This window comes from Petaurus breviceps, unplaced genomic scaffold (genome assembly GCF_028583685.1).
Source record: "Petaurus breviceps papuanus isolate PSGF00001 unplaced genomic scaffold, PetGlider_PUasm1.0 99, whole genome shotgun sequence".
Lineage (NCBI taxonomy): Eukaryota > Metazoa > Chordata > Mammalia > Diprotodontia > Petauridae > Petaurus > Petaurus breviceps.
This window is the reverse complement of record NW_027187465.1, coordinates 20,188,209-20,207,433: the sequence shown is the minus strand read 5'-3', so window position 1 is coordinate 20,207,433 and position 19,225 is coordinate 20,188,209. Positions and strand designations below refer to the sequence as shown.

The 19,225-nt window shown below is 43.0% G+C and overlaps 1 protein-coding gene across 3 annotated transcripts in view; it reads left to right on the top strand.

The window, feature by feature from the left end:
- The window catches only part of RPH3A (rabphilin 3A), a 171,223-nt gene that overhangs the window by 125,079 nt on the left and 26,919 nt on the right, over positions 1-19,225 (top strand). For all 3 annotated transcript variants that reach the window (XM_069081461.1, XM_069081460.1, XM_069081459.1), the window contains 3 exons: positions 7,515-7,594; positions 16,872-16,946; positions 19,008-19,117. In XM_069081461.1, the coding sequence (XP_068937562.1) occupies positions 7,515-7,594; positions 16,872-16,946; positions 19,008-19,117 (265 nt within the window). The remainder of the gene's footprint in view (positions 1-7,514; positions 7,595-16,871; positions 16,947-19,007; positions 19,118-19,225) is intronic.

Genomic DNA, 19,225 nt, shown 5'->3' with positions numbered 1-19,225 from the left:
AAAAAAAAAAAAAAAAGGATTGGAACTGTCCAAAAATGAAATAGGCTGTCTGGGAAGGATCATATTCACCTTTACTGGACATCTTCAAGGCAAGGCTAGATGACCTTTTGTTGAGAGTGAATTACAGAGTGCAATTCTTGTTCCAGTAAGGGCTGGATTAACTGGCCTCTAAAGTCCATTTCAACTCTGAAATATTGTCATTCAGATAGTCTGGCTTTAGAAGGCAGAAGGACAGAGTGATAGCTGTGCTAGATCTGGGCTCAGAGGACCTGGATGCAAATCCCAGCTCTACCCCTTACAAGTAGCATAACTTGTTGACTGCCTATTGAGTGTGGCATAGTGTATAGCTCATTCAACTTGGAGAAAGAGAACTGAATTCAGATCTCACCCTTAGATACCTACTAACTCTGTGATCATTTAACCTCTCTGTACTTCAGTTTCCTGATCTGTAAATCGAAGGGATTAGACTCAAAGGCCACCAAAGGCCCTTCTATCTTTGTATTTATGATCCTGTAAGTTACTTTACTTCTCTCCATATTTCTCTATTCTAATATGTTGTTGTTGTGCCTGTCTTTTGTTCAAAGAGGACCATGGCATCAGGGAAATGATGACATGACATGCAGTTGACTTTGATTTGAGTGAGGGAGGGCTGTGCAAGGTCACCAGCCTCATTTTCTCCTCTGGAGCCATCTGGATCCAGTGACCAGACGCTCATCAGTACAACTGGAGATGACTCCCTTTCAGCTTTATTACAGTACTCAGAGTTACCACAAATTGAGGAGTTTCCATATGCATCATTGGGAGTGGCCTCATCTTCTAGTAAGAAGGATGGTACTTGGAAGGAGGAAGAAAATGTTGATGGTCTTTCAGACTGAGACTAGTCTAGAGAGCCTTCAGGTGTTTATTTCAGGGTCCAGAGAGTTTCCCTGCCCCAAGGGTACTTTTCATATCAAGGATAGGGAAGCCGGAGCTCCTGGAAACTTTCCTCAATGACCTTGAACCTTGGGGATGTGGCTAGTCTGTTGTTAAGCTTGGTGATAAGAATGTTGGGATTAGAGTCCAACCTTCACTTTTGTGCCACAGTCCTCATCTATAAAATGAAAGAGCTTGAGTTAATGGTCTTTAAGGCTTCTTCCAACTCCAGAGCCATGGTCCTATGAATGAATGAACGAATGAATGAGTAAGCATGTAGAAAGTATCAATTATATGACAAGGACTATGCACCTATATAATCCACCATGGCCACTGTGGGTGGTGCGCCCACCAATGTGGACTGTCCAAGAGGAAAGGATAATAGTGGAGTGAAGTCATCATGAAAGCCTTCCTGGAAGAGGTGCTATCCCCTCCTCAACTCCAGCTGATCCCTCAGAGTAATGCTCCAATGGAAAAACACCCATCAGTCTATTTTCTCTTCTGAAGTACTAATGGGAAAAGAGGAGGAGAGAAAACTTCCCCTTCTCTCCCCCTCTGCCCTCTCTAGAATACTCTTTGGCAGTGAATTTGACCTTCTAAGGATGCCTCCTTAATCTGTCCATCAGAGAAGTCAGGAGAGATCCTGGATGCTTCTGGGCTGTGGAAAATCCCCTGGAGAAATTTAGTAACCTATGGGCAGAGCCAGTGTAATATAATAATAGAAGGGGCAGTAACAACTGATACTGATATTGTAAAGCCCTTTAAAGGTTGTAAAGCAGTACACACAAAGAAGGTAATGGAGATGAAGTGCTTTGCAAACTGTAAAGTGCTCTTTGGAGTTAGGGAATGGACCTCTGTTTTCATGGTACAAGGTACTTCGAAGTAAGGAGACTCCCTTTACCATTACAGGTTAGCAACTTCTCTGCAATTTATAGTCTTTGAATTACTTGGAAAATGAGAAGTAACTGACTTGTCCAAGGTCACATAGCTGGTGACATAGACAAAACTCAAATGTAGATCTTTCTTTCCTAACTCCAGGCCCAATATTCTATCTACTGACAGCATTCTACCTTTCAATGTATGCCATGGAGATTCAAGCATGCATTCTGGGAGGAAAGTTTATGGTATGTGTGTTTGTGTATTTGTGTGTATAGGGGTGTCTGAGCATGGGCATGGGTGTGCTGAGATTATATGTGTAAGTGTGTGAGGACAATAATATGAGTATAGCTTTATCTTGTAGGAGTTCTCTTTGAGGAAGCATGTCTTGGGGTGGGATGGGGTGTGTGTAGGGGCATATAAATGTGTGTGAATAGAAGTCTATGTGTTTTAGAAATCTGTGGTTATTTGTGAGAGAGCATGTTGGGTGTGAGTATAGGAACATAGAGATGTGTGACCTTGGACAAGTCACTTCTCTCTGGACCAGTTTCTTTGTCTGTGAAATGGAGAGGGGATGGGTTAGATTGGATGACTTGTGAGTTCCCTTCTTGCTCTGTCTCTTTGATTGTAGAGATCACCTAGTCCAGCCTCTGTCATCTGACAGATAAGGAAACTGAGCCCCAGAAAAAGAAATGGTCTGCCTTTCATAGTACAGTGTTGTTTATGCAAAAAAAAATGGAATATGAATGAGTATGTGTGAAATGTCTAGACTTGGGTCTGTACTTCTGAGAGTACAATACCATGACAAATAATTAACCCACAGGTTAGGAATTTCAAGCTCAATCAAAGCATAAATTTTATTTGTGGCAGAGAGAGAGAGAGAGAGAGAGAGAGACAGAGAGAGAGAGAGAGAGAGAGAGAGAGAGAGAGAGAGAGAGAGAGAGAGAGAGAGAGAGAGAGAGACAGAGACAGAGAGAGAGAGAGACAGAGAGAGAGAGAGAGAGAGAGAGAGAGACAGAGACAGAGAGAGAGAGACAGAGACAGAGAGAGAGAGAGAGAGAGACAGAGAGACACAGAGAGACAGAGACAGACAGAGACAGAAAGACATAGAGAGAGACAGAGACAGACAGACACAGACAGACATAGAGACAGAGAGATAGACAGGGAGACAGAGAAACAGAGAGAGTTATTTAATTCAAAAAAGAATTCTGGGGGAAAACTTTTAGCACAAGGTTAAAAAAATTATACTCTTTGAAGGGAAAAAGAGGAACCTAAATAAGATTAAAGAAAGCATATTAATAATAATAGCACTTTTATAGAACTTAATGGTTTGCAAAAAATGGTTTATAAATATTATCTCATCTTATTCTCACAAGGAGACAGAGATAAAGACAGAAAGAGAGGGACAAAGAGACAGAAAAAGACAAGGGAGGTAGAAAGAGAGGGAGGGAGAGAAAAAGAATATAGATATAGATAGTATAGGGCAGCTAGGTGGCGCCACAGTGCACAGAGCTCTGGGTCTGAAGTCAGAAAGACCTGAGTTCAAATTTTACCTCAGACACTTTACTGTGTGACCCTGAGTAAGCCGCTTAACCCTATTTGCCTCAGTTTCCTTATCTGTAAAATGAGCTGGAGAAGGAAATGCCAAACCATTCCAGTATCTTTGCCAAGAAAATCCCAAATGGGATCATGAAAAGTGGGACACAGTAGCATAGATAATAGATAAAGGTGCAATGTATATGTATGTTTTCTCAGAGACAGAGCATAGGGACTCACATGTGTGCATGGGAGTGTTCATGTATGAGTTGGTTTGGCTCTGAGTTCATGGGCCTCAGTGGGCAGCCATGTCTGGGGAGGGGTGGGGGCTTGATAAAGGCCTGCCATGTTCTCCAGGGCAGAAAAGGGGGCACTATCTCTTTGAAGGGACAGGAGCTTTGGTCCAGTGTCCAAAAGATTCCTTCCCTATTCTCAGAAATAAGTGCTTCTAATGGCTGCTAAATAAGTAATGGAGTGGGGCACGATGCCCAGGTAGTCACTTGGTGACTTCTCAACTGTAAATAATAAACTGGCAAAAAGAAGTCCAGCTTTGGAGATGATGAATAATTCAGCTTCCCAGAGTAGGCTTCTCTGAGAAAACTTCTCATGGCCTTAAAGGAAGCTAATGTCCATATTAGGGCTGCAGAGCTTGGGGTCCAGCTGGGAAGGAGCATGTGAAGGGTACAAGGAGGAAGTTTGGAGGTAAACTAGGAAGAATCAGGAAACCGAGTTTCTGACTTTGCTTCAGTGGGAGGAAGGAAGGAAGGAAAAAAGAAAGGAAGGAAGAAAGGGGGGAAGGCAGAGTAGGGAAGGGAAGGAGGGAGGAAGAAAGTAAAGCAAGGAGGGAGAAGGAAAGAGAAAAAAGGAAAGGAAAAGAAGGGGAAAGGCAAAGAAAAAAGAGTGAGGAAGGGAAGAAGGAAAGAAGGAACAAATGAACTAATGAATGAGTGAAAATGCAATTAAACACCTATTGTGTGCTAGGCACTGTCATAAGGTAAACACAAATATAAAACAGATAGTCCCTGCCTTTAAGGAGTTCATATTCTTATGACTATGGAGGCTAGGGGTGGGTAGACAATGCATTCTGGAGAGTGGTGGAGGCTGTCCCAGACATTGCATGTGGAGTCATAGAGAGTTGATTTTCAGGCTCTTTCCAGTAGTAAAGGTCATATCGGTTTGATTATTGCTCCCAGGTTGGGGGTGGGAGGAACAGTACATGTACAGTGCTGCATGGATGAATTTGTGGCTAGCTGAAGTGTAATGCCTGAGTCTGGGGTTGGATAGATTGAGTGGATTAGGCTCTTGCTGGCTGATCAGGATAGCTCAGCCTCAGGGTGGCATTTTTGTCTCTGTCTCCACAGCCCCTAGCACAGTGCTAAGTCCTACAGTAGGTGCTTAATACATGTTGAACAAATGAATGAATGGATGAATGGTAGAGATGGGAAGCCTCAAGAGGGGAAAAGAAAAGATTTTTCTTTCTCATTTTCACCTCAAAATTATGGGAAAATGAGATTTTAAAAATCCCTTGCTAATTTTCTAGTTTTCAACAACCTTCAGAGATCTAAATACACCATATATTCTGAGAATACCTAGTTGTATGCAGTATATTTTTTATTGCTGCGATTAGAAGGAGCTATATGGTATAGGAGAAAGTGTGCCGAACTCTGGATCAGAAGCCTGTGTTTGAATCTCCCCTTCAATACTAGCAGTGTAACTGTGGGCAAGTCATTTTAGGTCTTAGAGTTTCCAGTTTCTCATTGATATGTGAGGTGTGTGTTACCCATATAAGAAGTATATGTCCACATGGATTGGCTAAATGTAGCTAGTGGGAGGCATGAACCTCTGACCTCTTGCCCACCCCTCTCTAAGGGAAACCTTAGATAGACCTTAGACCTTAGAGGATGCCTGGGAAAGAGGCCATGAAGCTGGCCATTGACCTCTCTCTCCTGAAAGAGGAGTCCTGAATTAAGATGATATCTTTCTGCCCTCCTAAATACTGCTGATATGATTGGTTCAGAACAGAAACCACTAATGTCCCTGGTCATTATTCATTAAAGGAAAAAGGTTGCCCTAAGTTACATCTACTGACTTATTCCCTTTCTATCAAACATTGGTTAAACAAAAGACCATTCCAAATAGTAAATAGTCTTCTTCTTCAGTCTTGTCTAAGCTGAATTCAAATGTAGTCTCTAGCACTTCCTATGTGACCAAAGGTAAATCACTTAAACTGTCTCCACATTAGATTATAAACTCCCTAAAGGCAAGGACTGTCTCTGGCCTCTTTTTGTATTCCCAGGGTTTGGCCAGTGCTTGGCACAAAGTGGGTGATTAATGATGATTGATTGATTGCCTCAGTAAAATTGGGATAATAAAAAAACCCACTTCCCAGGGTAGTTGTGAGGATGAAATGAGATAATATTTATAAAATGTTATATAAATCCTACCTTTTTTTCATGGGAGAAACATGGACATACCTAGGAAAGTAATGGGACAGGAGTAGCACTTTGGTCCAGAAAGTTCCTGGGATTCTGAGTGGGCCCTCTAGAATATAGATTGATCTGTCCCATGCAGGAACAACAGAAAAGCTGATTTGATCATGGTTTGTGGTTCCAGAATTAGGAAGCTGTGAAGAAGTTGGCCCGAGGGAAAGCAGTGAAGGGAGGCATACTTGGGGACAAGTCCTGAAATAATACTTCCAAGAGGCAGTAACCAAGTGGGAGAATTGGGACCCAAAGTGGAAGTACTTGGTTTTTCCTTTGTATCTGTAGTTCCTAGCACAGGTAATACTTGGTGATTCTATGGTTTAAAGTGTCATTGAAATAACAGCAAATATGTGACAAGATGGCAAAATACAGACTCTTATGTGTCAGTGCAAGAGGAAATCAAAGAAAGTAAAACATAATCATGGGCTAGAGTTAAGTGGGGTTTTGTGGAAGAAGGTGAGTCTTGAGCTGGGCCTTAATAATTCTCACAACTTTGCAATTTACAGTAAACTTTGCAGTTTACACAGCACTTTTATCTGTTTGAACCTCAGAATTCTGGGAGATTATGTACGGCAGAGATTATTTCCTCCATTTTAGTGATGCAGAAACTGAGATTTTGGAGAGGGGAAGGGAGCTCCTCAATGTTTCATAGCCAGAACCAGAGGACTGGACTTGGCAGTAGGAAGACCTGCATTCAACTCCTCCCTGTAGCACTTAACTAGCTGTGTGACCCTGGGTAGGTCACTTCTGTCTCTAAGTCTCAGTTTCCACATCTGTAAAATGGGAGTAAGGGCAGCTGGGTGGTGCAGCAGATAGAGTGCTGGATCTAGAGTCAGACAGACTCATCTTCAGATATTTATTGGCTGGGTGATCTTGGGCAAGTCACTTAACCCTGATTGTCTCAGTTTCTTCATCTGTAAAATGAGCTGGAGAAGGAAATGGCAAACTACTCCAGGATCTTTGCCAAGAAAGCCCAGATGGGGTCATAGAGAGTTGGTCAGTCTGAAAACTATTCAGCAACAACATAGCCATACTGTGGCACTTACTGTATAGGGCCACTGTGAAGATCAGATGCATAAAGTGGTTTGTAAACCTTAAAGGGCTATGTAAATGTCAGTTACTATTTTCACTCTGCTTCTCTTGAGGAAAGTACAGAATCTGGCACCCATGGGAGAAGCTATGATGGTGTTTTTTTTTATAGGGTAAATATGTACCACATTCAGCACAATGCTCAGCATATAGTAGGTGCTTTATAGATGTTTATTGATGAATTGATACAGGGCATGAGTGTGTAGCTCCTGTGGGATTTAGAGGTAGAAGGGACCTTAGCAGCCATCTAACTTGTAAGTAAACTGAGGCCCAGAGAGGTTAAGTCCAAAGTCGTGTAGATACCAAGTAACAGAACTGAGATTCAAACCCTGAACATTACACTTCAGATCTAAGACTTTTTGACTTGTGTTTCCATCTACCCTCACAGCCTCACCCAAACAAATGGCATTCATATGCATAGCTCAGATCGACTTCCTTCTGCCCTAAGTTCCAAAGGACCATGGAGGTGATTTGCCAAGGAGTTAATAGGATTGTACCACAATGTCTGTGATCCAGAATGTCAAAATGGAATTAGTGCTTGGATGGGCCTGGCCCATTTTTTTTTCTGCTTTGGGTTGGTTGTTTCTCTTCTGATTCTTATCTTTTCCTCCCCATCAGCTACCCTGGGAGCTTTGGAGTTCAGCCTTCTTTATGATCAGAATAACAACTCCCTGCAATGCACCATTAACAAGGCCAAGGTAAGTCTTGAAAAGGCCGCGACACAACCTCTACTGAACTCCTAGGTGGTACTGGGAAGATAGGGGTCTAAGGTTACAGTGACTAATGTTTCTCTCCCTTTTCATCACATACCTTGTATTCATTTTGTATTTCCTTTTTATGTATTTTGCATCCATTTCAATACATTGTTTCCTGTGATAGCGTGTAAGCTCATGGAATCAGAAGACTTGAGAGCTAGAATGGGGCTCAGCAGTCATTTGGCCTAATCTAACCTATGCTCAAAAAGAATATGCGGAGGGCAGGAATTCCTTAGTTTTTGTCCTTATCTCCTTAGCACTTGGCACAGTGCCTGGCACCAGTGCCGGTGCTGAATCAATGTTCGCTGATCAATTAATTGATCATGTTTCAATATTTGAATGGATCTATGATTTCATCCAGTTGGATATTCCCCCCAAGGAGACAGATTGCCGGCCACAGATAAGTATGTAAAGCACTTTGCAAATCTCAAAGTGCTATGTAAATGCTAGCTCTTCTTCCTCTGCCTTCTCTCTCCTTTCCTCTCTCTTCTTTCTTCCTCTTATAATTATTTTTATGCTTACCACCATCACCACCACCACGACCACCACCACCACCATCCCACCACCATGACCACCACCATCCCATCACTACCATCACCACCATCACCACCACCACTACCACTATGACCACCTTCTCCACTACCACCTTCACCACCACCACCACCACCATCATCACCCTCACCACCACATTCACCACCACCACCACCATCCCACCACCATCCCATCACTACCATCACCACCATCCCACCACCATCCTATCACTACCATCACCACCATCACCACCACCACCATCATCACCATCACCACCACATTCACCACCACCACCACCTTCTTCACCACCATAAGCAGCAGCAGCATCATCAGTAGTTCATGCCTTCCCATCCTGTGATTCTTGACCCTACATTTACATTGATTCTTCATAGCAGAATCTACCCAGGATGACAAAAAGCTTCCTTTGAATTTTTTAATAGCCATATAGCTTAAAAGCTCTTGAAGACACCTGCTGAGTTGAATTTAATCAATGTTTGGAATGCCCAGTTTCCTAAGAATTAAAGCTTTGGGCCAACCAGAGGACAATGGAGAGACTCATGATGGACACGAGTAAACTACAACATACTTTTTGTTGTTTAGTCATTTTTTTCCAGTAGTGACCAACTCTTTGTGACCACATTTGATGTTTTCTTGGCAAAGACACCGGAGTGCTTTGCCATTTCCTTCTCCAGCTTATTTTACAGATGAAGAAACTGAGGCAAACAGGGTTAAATGACTTACTCAGGGTCACCCAGCTAGGAAGTGTCTTTGAACTCTAAAAGATGAACCCAGCACTCTTTCAACTGCTGCACTGCCTAGCTGCATTAGAGCATAAAAGAGATTATCAAAGAAGTGTGTATCTAGAAAGGGAGGTAGGCTAGTCAAATAGCAATGTCTAAAAATGACCAGTGGGTATTGCATTGCTCCATTGGTACCTGCATGATGTCAGAAAATTAAAAGGAAGATCCCCAGCACATTGGATAGCTCTCAGTGGAAGGCAGGACATGGGAAGACAGTGATAAGAGGTATACAGAATAAGAAGATATGGATGGGATAGGACCTGCACTGTATCAAAATACCAGTCTTACTATAGATCTATTGCATGGTAAAATGGACCATGAATTTAGCAGGTATCCAAATTCAAACCCTTAAAAAGTTAATGGAAAAAAAATGCTTATCATCCCAAGGCAGATACAGAAAGATGAGCACTTGCTGGTCAAAAGGAAAGAAAAACATTGTTCCATGTGCTTGGAGTACACAATATACATTGTAAAAATTTGCAGAAATATTTGTGTAGCAACAGACCTCATTTCACAAAGTGGCAGGTATATATAGCCACTGGGCTTGTCAAATGTCAATTAGTCAACAAGCATTTTTTAAGCACCTACTATATATCAGGCACTGTGTGATGCACTGGAATAACACAGAAAGGCAGCATTCAGTTCCTGCCCTAGAGGAACTCACAATCTAATGTAACTGAGAATGGGTTAGCTATGAACAGAGCTTATGAAATGGCTAAGCCCCAAGAGTAGAATCAAAAGACCCTCTGTGAACAACATCCCTATGAACTCAGTCAACGAACTTTATTAACTATATTATTTCAGTGATGTATCAACAGTGAAACATCAAACAAATGATTGAGTCATGTAGATTTGTTTACATAAATGGGTTTATTAGAGTGAATCAGGATCAGATCATTGCCACCAGAAATTATGAAAAGATTTTCTTTTAAAAACCTGAATTTATTGAACTATGAAGATCATTCAATGAAATGGTTGTAAGTGTGCTCATATCTCAGCAGATTAAAAAAAAAGAACATGAACTGGTTATCTAGAAAAACATGATCAGGTGGCTAGAATTCTATACCAGAAATATACATAACTAACAGATGATAGATACACAGCAAAGACAAATACTCAAATATCCTTGATAATTTAACAGTTAAACTATACAGGGAATGGAAGATCTTTACAGATAGAAATGTTGCTCACAACTACCTGAACATAGCATTGATCCATGAACTCTTTTTCCCTTAAAATTATTATTATTTTTTGTTTTTGTATAGCCAAATTCTCCTCATGTTCTCTCAGACTTCATATAACCAAGAGCTTTTTTTTTTTTTTTACTTTTTGGAGGGCAATCGGGGTTAAGTAACTTGCCCAAGGTTACACGGCTAATTTTTTTGTGTGGGTGTTAAGTGTCTGAGGCCGGAACTGAACTTGGGTCCTCTTGACTCCAGGGCTGGCTCTTTACTCACTGTGCCACCTAGCTGCCCCATAACCAAGAGCTTTTAAGAACACTTTTAAAAGTAGGGACAATCAGGTAATACAGTGGATAGAGAGCCAGGCCTGGAGTCAGGGAGACATAAATTCAAATCTAGCCTCAGATACTTACTAGCTGTGAGACCCTGGGCAAGTCACTTAATCCTATTTGCCTGTTTCCTCATATGTAAAAACACTCCAGTATCTTTGCCAAGAGAACCCTAAAGGAGGTCACAAAGAATCAGACATGATTCAACAAAGACAACAAAAATAACAGCTTTAATAGATATCACCATGCTCATAATCACCAGACTGTATGGAATGAAAAATTTCTAAGTAATACAATGAATAGAACAGTGGAGTTGAAATCAAGAAGTCCTGAATTCAAATCCTGCCTCAGGTACTTACTAGCTATATGACCTACTTTGAAGTTTAATCTGCATTATTAAACTTTCTCCATCACTTTCTTACATCTAGACAACAAAAAACACAATAAATCAAACCCTGATTTGAAGTGTTTTCTGATTTCTGAGGTGTAAGGGCTTGCGCTGAAAATTTAACCATCTGCTCTGATAGACCAGCATGAGCTGACTTCCACTGGCTGTAATTGTAAGGAAGTTTTTTTTTTTTCTGAGATCAATCTTAAATTGGCATCTTGACAGTTTCCACATCCTGTTTCTAGTTCTGCCCTCTGGAAGCAAAATGAATAATTTGAATCCTTCTTCCCCTTGACAATCCTTCAAATACTTGAAGACAGCTAGTATGTCTCCTGAGACTTCTTTCTCCAGGTTAAACATCCCTCTTCCTTATTTCAGTCCCATGTGCCGTGCACTGGAGACCCTTTACCATCCGGGCTACTTCCCTCTGGGTGCCAATTACTTTTAAAAGAAACCAATAAATGATAAATATAGCAGGAACTTGCCTAGAGGTAGCTTAGTGACATACTAAGAGACCACCAGACTTGGAGTCAGGAAGATCTGGATTCAAATCCTGCCTCAGACATTCACTAACTGTGTGACTCCGAACGAATCATTTCAATGTGAACTGCCTCAGTTTCCCCATCTGTAAAACAAGGGTAACAATAGCACCAGGGGATGTTGTGGGAATCAAAAGAGATAGAATATGTAAAATGATTTACAAACCTTTAAGTGACATATAAGAGCAAACTATTGGAATCGTTAGCTATTGGAATCGGGACTGCAGCATTTGTAACCCACATAAGAGGATGCTCTAAAGGGCTTTCTTCACAACGACATAAGGTAGGCAGGGCAGGTGATATTATTGACATTTTACAGCTAAGGAAACCAAGGCTTGGAGAGAAGACTTTTCGTTTGCCTCTTTTTACATGATTAGTTAACTGCAAACGGTGGCTAGAAGCTGGTTCTTTTGACCCCCACCTAGCTCATCATTCTTCCCTGTATGTCTCACCACCTCCCTCATTAACTTCTCTGGAGGAAGTGATGGGTTTGTAGCTTACAGACAGGGGTTAATAGGCAGCTGGCCCTGTTATCTCGCCTTTCATTTCCCACCTGAAGGCAACTTGGTGACATGATGGGAATTTGACGGCCCAGGCAGCAAATGACCAAATTGAATTACTTTGTGGGAGTATTTCTCCAGGGTATGTGATGGGAGAAAGAGCTGCTAGGCTGCTTGGTGTCAGAGCAGGAAGGCTTAACTTAGCCTGGGCCGCCCCCGGCATGAGCCTGGGGGACCTGAAGCCAGTGACAGCCAGTTCAGCTAGGCAGCTCTGATCAAACCGTTGGAAAAGAGCTCAGCAGAGACGTGGTATGGCTGGAATCAGCCTCCCTACATCCAGATCACAGATTTGCTGCAGTTATTTCTCCATGGCGTCAGCCTGGGAGCTGGATCTGCTGATTGAACCTGCCAACCCCTGAGCTGGTGGTATCTCCCTGGGCACAGTGATAGTCAGGGTAATTAACTTGGACTCCTGAGGCATCAGGAAGACTGAGAAGCATGGAAGCAGGGGCTCTGCCCTCCACATTGGCCTCCCCAAGAGACCCAAGCCTCAAACCTTTGTCCTGATCACATGCAGACAGCTCTCAGCTTTCGTCAGAGAAGGGTGTTCACTGAGACTTGGTGGGCTTTCTTTTCTGGTCCACTCCAGCCACTTTTCTGTTGGTGACTTTGAAATATCTTTGGGTTTTTAGTAGTTTTCCAGAATGGGTAAGATGAACATCTGACCCTCACACCCTTATGTATGACATCTGGCTGTAGCTGAGGTTCAATGTAATTCAACAAACATTTATTAAGCACCTACTATATACCAGGTTCTTTGCTAAGTACTGGGAATACAAAAAGAGGTAAAAGACAGCCCTTACCTTCAAGGAGCTTACAATCTAATGGGGGGGACAACATGTGAACAAGTATATACAAAGCAAGCTATATTTATCTATATATCTATATATATATGATAAATAGGAAATAATTATGAGAAAGAAGCCATTTGAATTAAGAGGAGTCAGCACTTAATAAATGCTTGTTAGTTGGTTGACTTAGCCTCTTTGAGAGTCAGTTTCTTTCTTCCGCTGTAAAATGAGGGGGTTAGACTAGATGATAGCCTCTGGAGTTTCTTCAAGTTCTAGATCGATGAGGCATATGTTTCTCACAGTAGCTCTAGATTAGATTCTTTCAAGCTCTAGATTAATGAGCCCATTATCCTTTAAGCCTCTTGCTGCAGCATGATAGGGTTCCTTCAAGCTCTAGATCAATGGGTCTATTATCCTAAAAGCCTCTCATAATAGCAGGGGGTTTTTAATCCTGTGAAATCATATCAAGGCACCTTCTTCCCCTGACTCTTTTTGGTTTGATTCAATAATTCAAAATTGGTTAAGCATCTACCGTGTGCTTCGTCCTCTGAGCTAATCTCTGGGGACACAAATTAAAAAGTGAATCCCTCCTTACCCTCAAAAGCTTGTTTTCTACTGGGAAGACCTAGTGTAAATGCAGATGAGTGCAATCTGATGGGAGGAGGAATGGGTCTGGTAGGTTTGGGGGTAGAAGGTAAAAGTAAGTGAAGCAAGAGAGCTAGTTGTGGTGATGTTGCCAGCTCCCCCCTAGTGGGATAGTCTTCTCTCTAGTTAGCACCCTTCCACTAGGACTTGCAGGGTTGGAATTTCCCATTTAAACAAGTCTCTGGATAGAACCAAGGACCAGGTGGGGAGGGAGGGGGAAACGGACAGTCTTTATGTTGCTGCTTGGCTTGGCCTCTTTTGCCTAAAGGGATCCAGATCTGTATGTTTTCTGCTCTGGGAGGTTATATAAATATAAATCAATAAAATCTCCTTTGTTCATCTTGGGCTGGTGTTCTCAACAATTATGAGAGACTACCTCTGTTTTTCTGGCAAAAATATTTGAGTATAAAATCTTTGATACACATCACTATCCACCCTCCTTTCTCTTGACTTTATTTAACCCCCAAGGACACACACACACACAATGTCATTAAAATGACTAGCCATGAGGTGATAAATAGATGGGTAGGTAGGTAGAACCTTTATTAAGCACATACTATGTACCAGATACTGTGCTAGGAATACAAATACAAGCCAGTAAGTTATTTCTCCCTCAAGGAGTTTCTGTTCTAATGAGAGAAGGCAAAACATGAAAAGGAGCTGGAGGTGGGGTGGTATGTATTATGTTGTGAGGTCCCTGGACAGTGGTGTGGAGGCCTGGTTCCAGGTGAGATGACTCAAAAGCTTCCCTATCAGAGACTGGCATCCCCAAAATAAAGTCCAAGGCTCTAGTTGAGGAGGGAGAAAGACAAAAATGATGGAAGTGTGGAGGTGGCTGGGAAACCAATTTAGAGAAACCAGTTCCTTTAAATTAAAAAAAAAAACCAAATGGAAAAACAGAAAGAAAATGGAAAAACTTAGAAAAGTATCAGTCAACATGAAGCAATACACAAGTACAGATTGCTACCAGTTTGCTTCTTAGCCACAGGGGTGGCTTTAGCCATTTGGCATCTGTTTCAGAGTTCAGAGACAATATTTTTCCTTTTGTCTCTACATTCTCTCTCCTGTCAGTTTGCTTATTGGTCACCAGCAGTGACAGCAGCATATGGGGAAATGTCTCCCTTTCACATCTCTCATTCTCCTTCACTTTGTAAAGTCATCCATCTTCTTTTCCTTTGCCTACTTTGAAAATTGTGGAAGGGGCCACGTCCTACTGGGGCTCGGAAGATATACACTGGACATTGGTCTCTAATATCCCGCAGAAGTAATATAGGGTGGGAAGTTCAAGGAACAAAAGAGAGACCCAGCCATTGTTCTCTTGGAGTATTTAAGGAGGGAAAGAGCATGGGTAGCTGAGGAGAGGGGGAAAGGAGGCTTTCTGCGGGAAGTAGCACCTGAGCAGAGCTTTTAAGGAAGACAAGAATTCTAAAAGGCAGAGACAAAGAGGGAAGGAATTTGGGGGGGGGCAGCCTTGAGAATGCATGGGGGTGGAAAATAACAGGTACAGTTCCAAGAAGAATTGATAGTCTAATTCAGTTGCAATTTTGAGTCCATGAAGAGGATTAATGTGAAATACGGTTGCAGAGGTGGGCTAGAGATAATGCCCAAGCTTGCAAGTTTTTATTTTATCCTAGAGGCAAGTGGGAGCAATTGAATGTCTGTGAGTAGAATAGTGATTTGATCAGACCTGGGACTTTGGAAGGCAATTTTGATGACTCTGATGTGGAGGATAGAGAGGAAAGGCCAAGGCAAAGGCTCTTCTATCAGAAAGTGGTAATTGGGTTGGGTGTTGAAAGAAAATAGGACAGAGGTATGGAAGGAGCACTTTCCAGATGTGGGGGACCAAGCGTGGAGGCAGGAGATGTCATGTCTCATGTGCGATATAGCAGGAAGGCCATAGACTAAAGGGAAGTAAGGTGAGAAAGCCCTCCTTGGAGTCTGTTGTAATGGTCCAGGCAAGATGTGATGGGTCCTCAACTCCAGTGTGGTTGTGGGAGAGGAGAGAAAGAAAGGCACAGGAGAAATATTGTGAATATCTCTGGGCAAGGGGGCCCCTGTGTTCCTGGATTCTGTTGCTGGAGCCCAGGATGTTCTCTTTACTGAACAGAGCTCTATCCTTCCATCACCCTCTGTCCCTCAGAGTGAAAGCCTTCCTTAAAAGACCTACAGCTCTCATGTCTCTGTCCCCCTGTCACAGATTACTAGGAAGCAGTCTGCATGAAGGACAGGAAAAGAGGGAACTGCTCTCACCCTACCTTCCCATTCTGCTCCCTCTTTCCCCCTTTCAATTTCCTTTTCAAACTGGACTGGGGGTCAGCAGACCTGGGTTTGTATTCTGGTCACTGTGTGACCTTGGGCAAATTCTTTCTCCTCCTTAGGTCACAGTTTCATCATCTACCTGTTGGGGATAATAACCCTTTCCCTGCTTACCATATGGGCACAATTTGCAGATAGCTAAGTAGGTGCAATAATGAAATGTGAGGGCCTCAAATGAAGCTCCTAACCCATTTGGGCTCTGTTCTGCCTTACTCCCTCCATTTTATGGTCTCCTAGCTGTTTCTCACATGAGATGCCCCATTTCCTTCCCCATGCTTTTGTACAAGCGGTCCCCTCATACCAGGAAAGTGTTCCTTTCCTCTGCCCTTCAGAATTACTCCTTGTTTTCTTCAGCAGGCACCACCTTCTACTGGAGGCCTTTTCTGATCCCCCTCCAACTGCTGGTGCCTTCCCCACCTTTGTCAGGGTCATGCACCTAGTAAGTGTCTGAGGTAGCATTTGAACTCAGGTCTTTCTGACTCTAGGACAAGTGCTCTATCCATTGTTCTGCCCAGCTGACTGAAAAAAAATGAGCTTGCATTTATTTGGTATATACTTATCTGTGTACATGTGGCATATCTTGTTTTCCCCAACAGAATATTCCTTGAGGGCAGGGATTGCTCATTTTTTTTTAATCCTTGTATCCCTATCTCCCTGAGGCAGCAAAGGGGTGTATAGGGGACAGAGCACTGGGCTTGGAATCAGGAAGAGTCATTTTCTTGAGTTCAAATCCAGCCTCAGACATTTACTAGCTGGGTGACCCTGGACAAGTCACTTAACCCTGTTTGCCCCAGTTTCCGTATCTGTCAAATTAGCTGGAGAAGGAAATGGCCAACCACTCCAGCTTCTTTGCCAGGAAGACTGCAAATGGGGTCATGAAGAGAGGGACAGGACTGAAAAATTGCTGAACAACAAAAAATCCCCATCTCCTAGGACAGAGCCTGGCAAGATTATCAGATGATTAACCTATCCTAGGATCATAGCATTGGAACTGACTCACTTTACAAATGAGGAAACTGAGGCCATAGAGGTGAAATAATTTGGCCAAGGTCCCACAAAGAGTGAACAGAAGAGCCTGGAATCATGAGGTGATTCTCCTGTTCCAACTGCAGCACTCACACTGGCTTATTTCTTTTTCAGGGATTAAAACCAATGGACTCCAATGGCCTGGCTGATCCCTATGTTAAGCTGCACCTTCTGCCTGGCGCCAGCAAGGTAACATATTGCCCCAGGCCTCTTTATATCTCCCCAGCAGATGGACCCTGGAAGCAGCCCAAGGCTACTCTACTAGAGAGCCTGAAAATAGCTCCCTCGTTCCCAGAAATAATGCCATAGGGCAAGGTGGTGAAGTCCCCTTGAGCGAGAGAGTGAACCAAGCTTCACCCTTTCCAAAAAAAGAGGCTGGGCCACCTGGCCTGACTCTCTGTCCAGAAACATGACTCTCTTGGAGAAATTGGGAGAAATGGGGAAGAAGGGAGAAAGGTTGGGTCGAAGGTGGCTCCCTGTTTCCTACACACAGGATTTGACTGGGGAAATTGAGCTATATTGTGGCAGCTAGGTGGCGCAGTGAACACAGCACCAGCCCTGGAGCCAGGAGGACCTGAGTTCAAATCTGACCTCAGACATTTGACACACTAGCTGTGTGACCTTGGGCAAGTCACTTAACCCCAACTGCCCTCCAAAAAGCAAAAAAACAATTGAGCTATATTAACCTAGTTGTCACTCTGACCATCACTGCCCTAACAACCTTGCAAAGAGTCTGCTGAATCTGCCTGCTATCTCTGTTGTTCTTAGTGAGATAGCCCCCATATTGTGACTAAGAGACTTAGGTTTGAATCCCACCTTTGACACTTCCTAGAATCATAGAAACAGGAAACCTCAGAGTCAGAAGGGACCTCAGGAGCCATTTCATCCCCAAGGCAGAGAAGTACAATGAAAAAAAAAAGCAAAGCCGTGGTTCTGCGTCCAAGGAGTTGGATTGGAATCTCTCCCCTGTGGGCCTCAGTTTCCTCATTTGTAAAATGGAGTTGGACTAGATGGTTCCTTCCAGCCCTAGATCTAAGCTCCTGTGAGCTTCTTTGATTGAAAGTCTCCCCTGAGAAGGAATTCATTCCCTCCTAATGTGGCCTAGCTGCTAAGAAGTGCCTTTTTGCACATTCCATTCACTGCTCCTAGCACTGGGGCCAAGAAGAACTAGGCTAATAGCTCTCACATGAGAGCTATTCAGATATTTGAAGATAATTATCATGTAGTGGAGGCAGCATGATAGAGTGGGAAGAAAGCTGGTTCTGGATACATAGGGTCTGGGTTCAAATCCTGCCTCTGATACCTATGACTTGTGTGACCTTGGGTGAGTCACTTCATTTTTATCAGCCATTTCTTCATCTACAAAATGAGGGAGTTGAACTAGATGACCAGGTCCCTTTCAGCTCCAGCTCTGTGACCTCTTCTAAGTTCTCCCTTCTACAGACTAAACACCCTAGGTCTTTCAACCAGTTCCAAATATCATAATAACTTACAGGTCTTCACTATCTCCTCTGGATGTCCTCCAGAATGTCAGTGTCCTCCCAAAGGATGACCTACCAAACCAAACTCTCTGTATGACTGTCTTCAATTTGTTTCACTTCCCTCAGCCTCAGTTTCCTCATCTGTAAAATAGGGATGTCAACCCTTGCACTAGCTACCTCCTTGGAGATGCCTAAATTTAAAGCCGTCTCCACTCCAAATGTTCATATGGACTATTTGTGCCTGATCTGTGGTAAAGCTTTCCAAGCTCACATTGATCTGACCAGCCAGAGTCAGACACGTTGAACTTTGACCCCAACATAGTAATGTCATTTTGCTCCTTTTCAAGAAAATAGGACAGCAGTCAACCAACCCACCAATCTACCTCCCAGGGCTCTTGAAGTGAAACTACTTTCTATACCTTAAAGTGCCCTTAAAAAGTGAGTTATTATTGTTGAGGATCTTAGGTTCGTTTCTTAGGGTCCCCTTGAACTCTAACCCTCTTTCTTCAGAGGAGGACATTGAGGCTTATGGTGGTAAAGTCATTTGCCTGTGGCATAGGAAAAAGTATAGACACAATTAGAGCCAGAACCCAGCTTTGCAGACATCCTATCCAGGGTTCTATTCTAGGGAGGATGGGGTGAGTGATCTCCATTGAGGAAGATAGTGGGAACATCCTGGAGCCTCATTCAGAGAACTCCTGGAAGGGGCGGGTTTTGTGGAATGACTTCACACCAAGTTGAATGTCCATGTTTTCCTTTTTGATCATAGTCCAACAAGTTACGGACAAAAACTCTGAGGAATACACGAAATCCCATCTGGAATGAAACCCTGGTCTATCATGGCATCACCGATGAGGACATGCAAAGGAAGACCCTGAGGTAGGTGGGGGAAAAAGAGGAGGAGGTGAGGAAGAAGAAAGGTACATGCTAAGGAGGAGAGGAAGAGTTGAACTGGAATCATTTGGGATCAGGGTCAGCGCTGGGCTT